Genomic DNA, 4,470 nt, shown 5'->3' with positions numbered 1-4,470 from the left:
GGAGTTATCAGTGATGCAGCATCTGAGTCAAAGAAAGTCCCCATGGACTCTGCGGGTATGTCTACACTACAACGTTAATTCGAAATAACTTAGTTCGAATTAGTTAATTCAAACTAAGCTAATTCAAACTAACGGATCCAGACTAAAAAACTAGTTCGAATTAGCGTTTTGCTAATTCGAATTAGCATGTCCACACAGAGTGGACCCTGAACCGGGCTTAAGGATGGCCGGAAGCAGTGCCGGCAGGGCATCAGAGGAGGACTTAGAGCGTGGAGCTGCTGCCTCAGGCTAGCTGAGGGCTGTGCTTAAAGGGACCCGACCCCCACCCCAGACAGACAGTTCTCAGGGGTGCCCTGCTTGCAAAGCAGTCCTGGCTTGGATTGCCCGGACTACCCACACTGGGCACATCACACCACTCGGCAACCAGCCCGGCTGCACTTGCCGCAGGCTGCCATCTGGGGAGAGGGGACAATTGGGGGGCTGCAGGAGAGCTTCCACCCCCAGAAGCCCACAGAGCCAGCTCAGTCCTCCCCATCGGGGGCTCGTGTCCCATTCCTCCCTCACCTCCTTCCACTTACCCTTCCCTAGCCCCCTTCCTGATGTACAAAATAAAGAAAACGTGTGGTCAAAAATAGAATCTCTCTTTATTGAACAAAACTCGGGGAGACTGGGAAAAGAAGGTGGGAGAGGGAAAGAGAGAGGGTGGGAGAGGGGAGGGCAACTAAAATGATCAGGGGTTGGGAACAGGTCCCATATGAAGAGAGGCTAAAGAGACTGGGACTGTTCAGCTTAGAAAAGAGGAGACGGAGGGGGGACAGGATAGAGGTCTCTAAAAGCATGAGTGGGGTGAAGAGGGTGCATACAGAAAAGTTCTTCATTAGTTCCCATAAAGAAGGACTAGAGGACACCAAAGGAAAGGAATGGGTAGCAGGCTTCAAACTAGTAACAGAAAGTTGTTCTTCACAAAGCAAAGAGTCAACCTGTGGAACTCCTTGCTGCAGGAGGCTGTGAAGGCTAGAACTAGAACAGAGTTTAAAGGGAAGTGAGATCAAGTCATGGAGGTGGGGTCCATGGAGTCCTATTAGCCAGGGGGTAGGAGTGGTGTCCCTGCCCAAAGTTTGTGGAAGGCTGGAGAGGGATGGCACGAGACAAATGGCTCAGTCACTGTCTTCGGTCCATCCCCTCCAGAGTCCCTAGGGTTGGCCGCTGTTGGCAGACAGGCTACTGGGCTAGATGGACCTTTGATCTGACCCAGGACGGCCATTGTAAGCTCAGGGCTCAGGGTCGGGGGTCTCAGTGGACCCCCTTGATTCTCTTGCACACCTGGTCCTGGGTGGCCAGGCTGGCAGCTCTCCTGCCCTAGCTGGCCACTTTCCTGTGCCTAGTGCAGAGGTCGTGGACGAGGTCCACGATGTCCGCACTAGACCAGGCGGGTGCCTGCCTCTTGCTGGTCCCGGGAAGAGGGGGAGGGCTGGGGAGCATCGGGTGGGTGGCTCAAGCCATGCCAGGTGCAGGGTCTGCTGGCTGGGTGCTGGCAGGCTTGCACCTGGCATGGGCACCATAGCCAGCCCGTGCCTCTTTAAGGGGTCCGGGGCCGGGAGGGGGGCAGACGAGTTTCCCTGGTGTTGGCCAGAGTGGCCACCAGGGAAACCTGGGGAGGGCTAGCCTCCCACTAGTTCGAATTAAGGGGCTACACACCCCTTAATTCGAACTAGCTAGTTCGAACTAGGCTTAATCCTCGTGGAATGAGGTTTTCCTAGTTCGAACTAAGCTCTCCACTAGTTCGATTTAAATTCGAACTAACGGAGCGCTCGTGTAGTGCCTATTAAAGTTAATTCAAACTAACGTCTGTTAGTTTGCATTAACTTTGTAGTGTAGACATACCCTGTCTTCTCCTCAAGTCTATGGACTTGCCAAGAAATTAGCAACGTTCAGAAATGGGCTGGACTTTTATCCTGCGAGTGGCTGGTTAAAGCTGAGGAGTGCACTCGCAGTCCTTTGTGCAGGCTAACGGGAAGAAGCAGTGAAATGAGCCTTTCTGTAGTGATGGCTGGAAGCAGTAAGAAGCCACCGCCCAAAGCAAAGGAACCTGTGGCAAGGCCAACCAGAAACTGCCAGGGGAGTTGTTCTGTGCTAGCCACTTTCCTTTTCTGCCAGGGGACCTGTAACAGCTCATTGTCCAGTGACCTCTGGAGTCGCAGCCTTGGCGGAGCCCTGTGGCTGGCTGGGCTGGCTTCATGACCATGAATTGGCTATTGTTTGAGGAGTTGCTTAGCTAGGCTACTGTTTGGCCTTCCCCTTAACAATCCCTTTTGCTCTAACTTTATGCCTTCAGGCAGGTGCCATCCCAACACTAACCAGGGAAACAGAGCCGCAGCGAATATGCATAAGTAGCAATGCAGACATTTCCCCAGTTCATACACGACATCACCTTCCCAACAGTTTCCTCAAAGCCAGCTTCACGTCCTTATTTTTCAGGCTGTAGATGATGGGGTTTAACATGGGCGTTACGACACTGTACTGCACGGACACCAGCTTGTCCAGCGCAAAGGAGTACCCCGAGGCGGGCCGCATGTACCTGACAAAGGCTGTGCCACAGAACAGCAGAACACTGACAAGGTGGGAGGTGCAGGTGGAGAAGGCCTTGCGCCGGCCTTCCGGGGAGCGGATCCTGACGATGGTGGAGATGATCCGCATGTACGAGGTCAGGATGAGGAGGAGAGAAGCGAAGCCCAGCGTCATGCTGAAGCAAAGGATCACCATCTCGTTGGCAAAGGTGTCAGTGCAGGAAAGCTGCAGCAGAAGCGGGAGTTCACAGCTGAAATGGTTGATTTCACGGGGACTGCAAAAGCTGAAGTTGGAAAGGCAAAGTGTGTTGACCAGGGAGTCCAGGAACCAGCTATCCATGCACCCAGCACCATGTGTGCACAGACCTGGTGGCTCATAATAGTGCCATAGCGAAGAGGGTTACATATGGCAGCATATCGATCATACGCCATCGCTGAGAGGAGAAAAATCTCTGTCCCCACCATGAAAATGAAGAAGAATATCTGGGCCATGCAGCCATAGAGGGAAATCGTCTTGTGATCCGCCAGGAAGTTCTCCAGCATTTTCGGAACGGTGACTGAGGAGTAGCAGATGTCGAGAAGGGACAGGTGGCTCAGGAAGAAATACATGGGGGTGTGGAGATGTGGGTCAGCTTTTATCACAAGCACAATTATCAGGTTTCCCACCAGGGTGGTTATATAAATAGCTAAAAACACCAGGAAGAGAAGAGTTTGAAGGCGCGAGTCTTTTGATAGTCCCAAAAGGATAAACTCAGTCACTCTGGTTTGATTCTCCATCGTCCTGTTTTCATAAAGAACTAAACCTATTAGAGAACATAAGAACATGAGAACGGCCAGGCGGAGTCAGACCAAATGTCCATCCAGCCCAGTGTCCTGTCTGCCGACATTGGCCCGAGCCAGGTGCCCCAGAGGGAGTGAACAAAATGGAATCATTGTGTGATCCCTCCCCTGTCGCCCATTCCCAGCCTCTGACACACAGAGGCGAGGGACAGAACTAAGAAGGCTACAATATTAGCTCAGAGTAACAACTATTCTACTCTCTTGGGGTATGTCTACACTACAGCGCTAATTCGAACTAAGTTAGTTTGAACTAATGGATCCAGACTAAAAAACTAGTTCGAATTAGCATTTTGCTAATTCGAACTAGCGCGTCCACATTAAGTGGACCCTGAACCGGGCTTAAGGATGGCCGGAAGCAGTGCCGGCAGGGCATCAGAGGAGGACTTAGAGCGTGGAGATGCTGTCTCAGGCTAGCCGAGGGCTGTGCTTAAAGGGACCCGACCCCCACCCCGGACAGACAGTTCTCAGGGGTGCCCTGCTTGCAAAGCAGTCCTGGCTTGGATTGCCCGGACTACCCACACTCGGCACATCACACCACTCGGCCATCAGCCCAGCTGCACTTGCCGCAGGCTGCCATCTGGGAAGAGGAGGCAATTGGGGGGCTGCAGGAGAGCTTCCACCCCCAGAAGCCCGCAGAGCCAGCCCTGTCCTCCCTATCGGGGGCTCGTACCCCATTCCTCCCTCACCTCCTTCCACTTACCCTTCCCTAGCCCCCCTTCCTGATGTACAAAATAAAGAAAATGTGTGGTCAAAAATAGAATCTGTCTTTATTGAACAAAACTGGGGGAGACTGGGAAAAGGAGGTGGGAGAGGGGAAGAGAGAGAGTGGGAGAGGGGAGGGCAACTAAAATGATCAGAGGTTTGGAAGAGGTCCCATATGAAGAGAGGCTAAAGAGACTGGGACTTTTCAGTTTAGAAAAGAGGAGACTGAGGGGGGATAGGATAGAGGTCTATAAAAGCATGAGGAGAGGGTGCATGAAGAAAAGTTCTTCATTAGGTCCCATAATAGAAGGACTAGAGGACACCAAAGGAAAGGAATGGGTAGCAGGCTTCAAACTAGTAA

The 4,470-nt window shown here is 52.4% G+C and overlaps 1 protein-coding gene across 1 annotated transcript; it reads right to left on the bottom strand.

Moving 5' to 3' along the window:
• Positions 1 to 2,427: 2,427 nt before the first annotated feature.
• Positions 2,428 to 3,344, bottom strand: LOC102461126 (olfactory receptor 5A2-like). Its single transcript, XM_075912066.1, is given in 2 exon segments — positions 2,428 to 2,894; positions 2,897 to 3,344. Coding segments are annotated over 2 exon segments (915 nt in total).
• Positions 3,345 to 4,470: the final 1,126 nt, after the last annotated feature.

This window comes from Pelodiscus sinensis, chromosome 30, assembly GCF_049634645.1.
Source record: "Pelodiscus sinensis isolate JC-2024 chromosome 30, ASM4963464v1, whole genome shotgun sequence".
NCBI classification, from domain to species: Eukaryota; Metazoa; Chordata; order Testudines; family Trionychidae; genus Pelodiscus; species Pelodiscus sinensis.
This window is presented reverse-complemented; position numbering and strand designations above follow the sequence as displayed.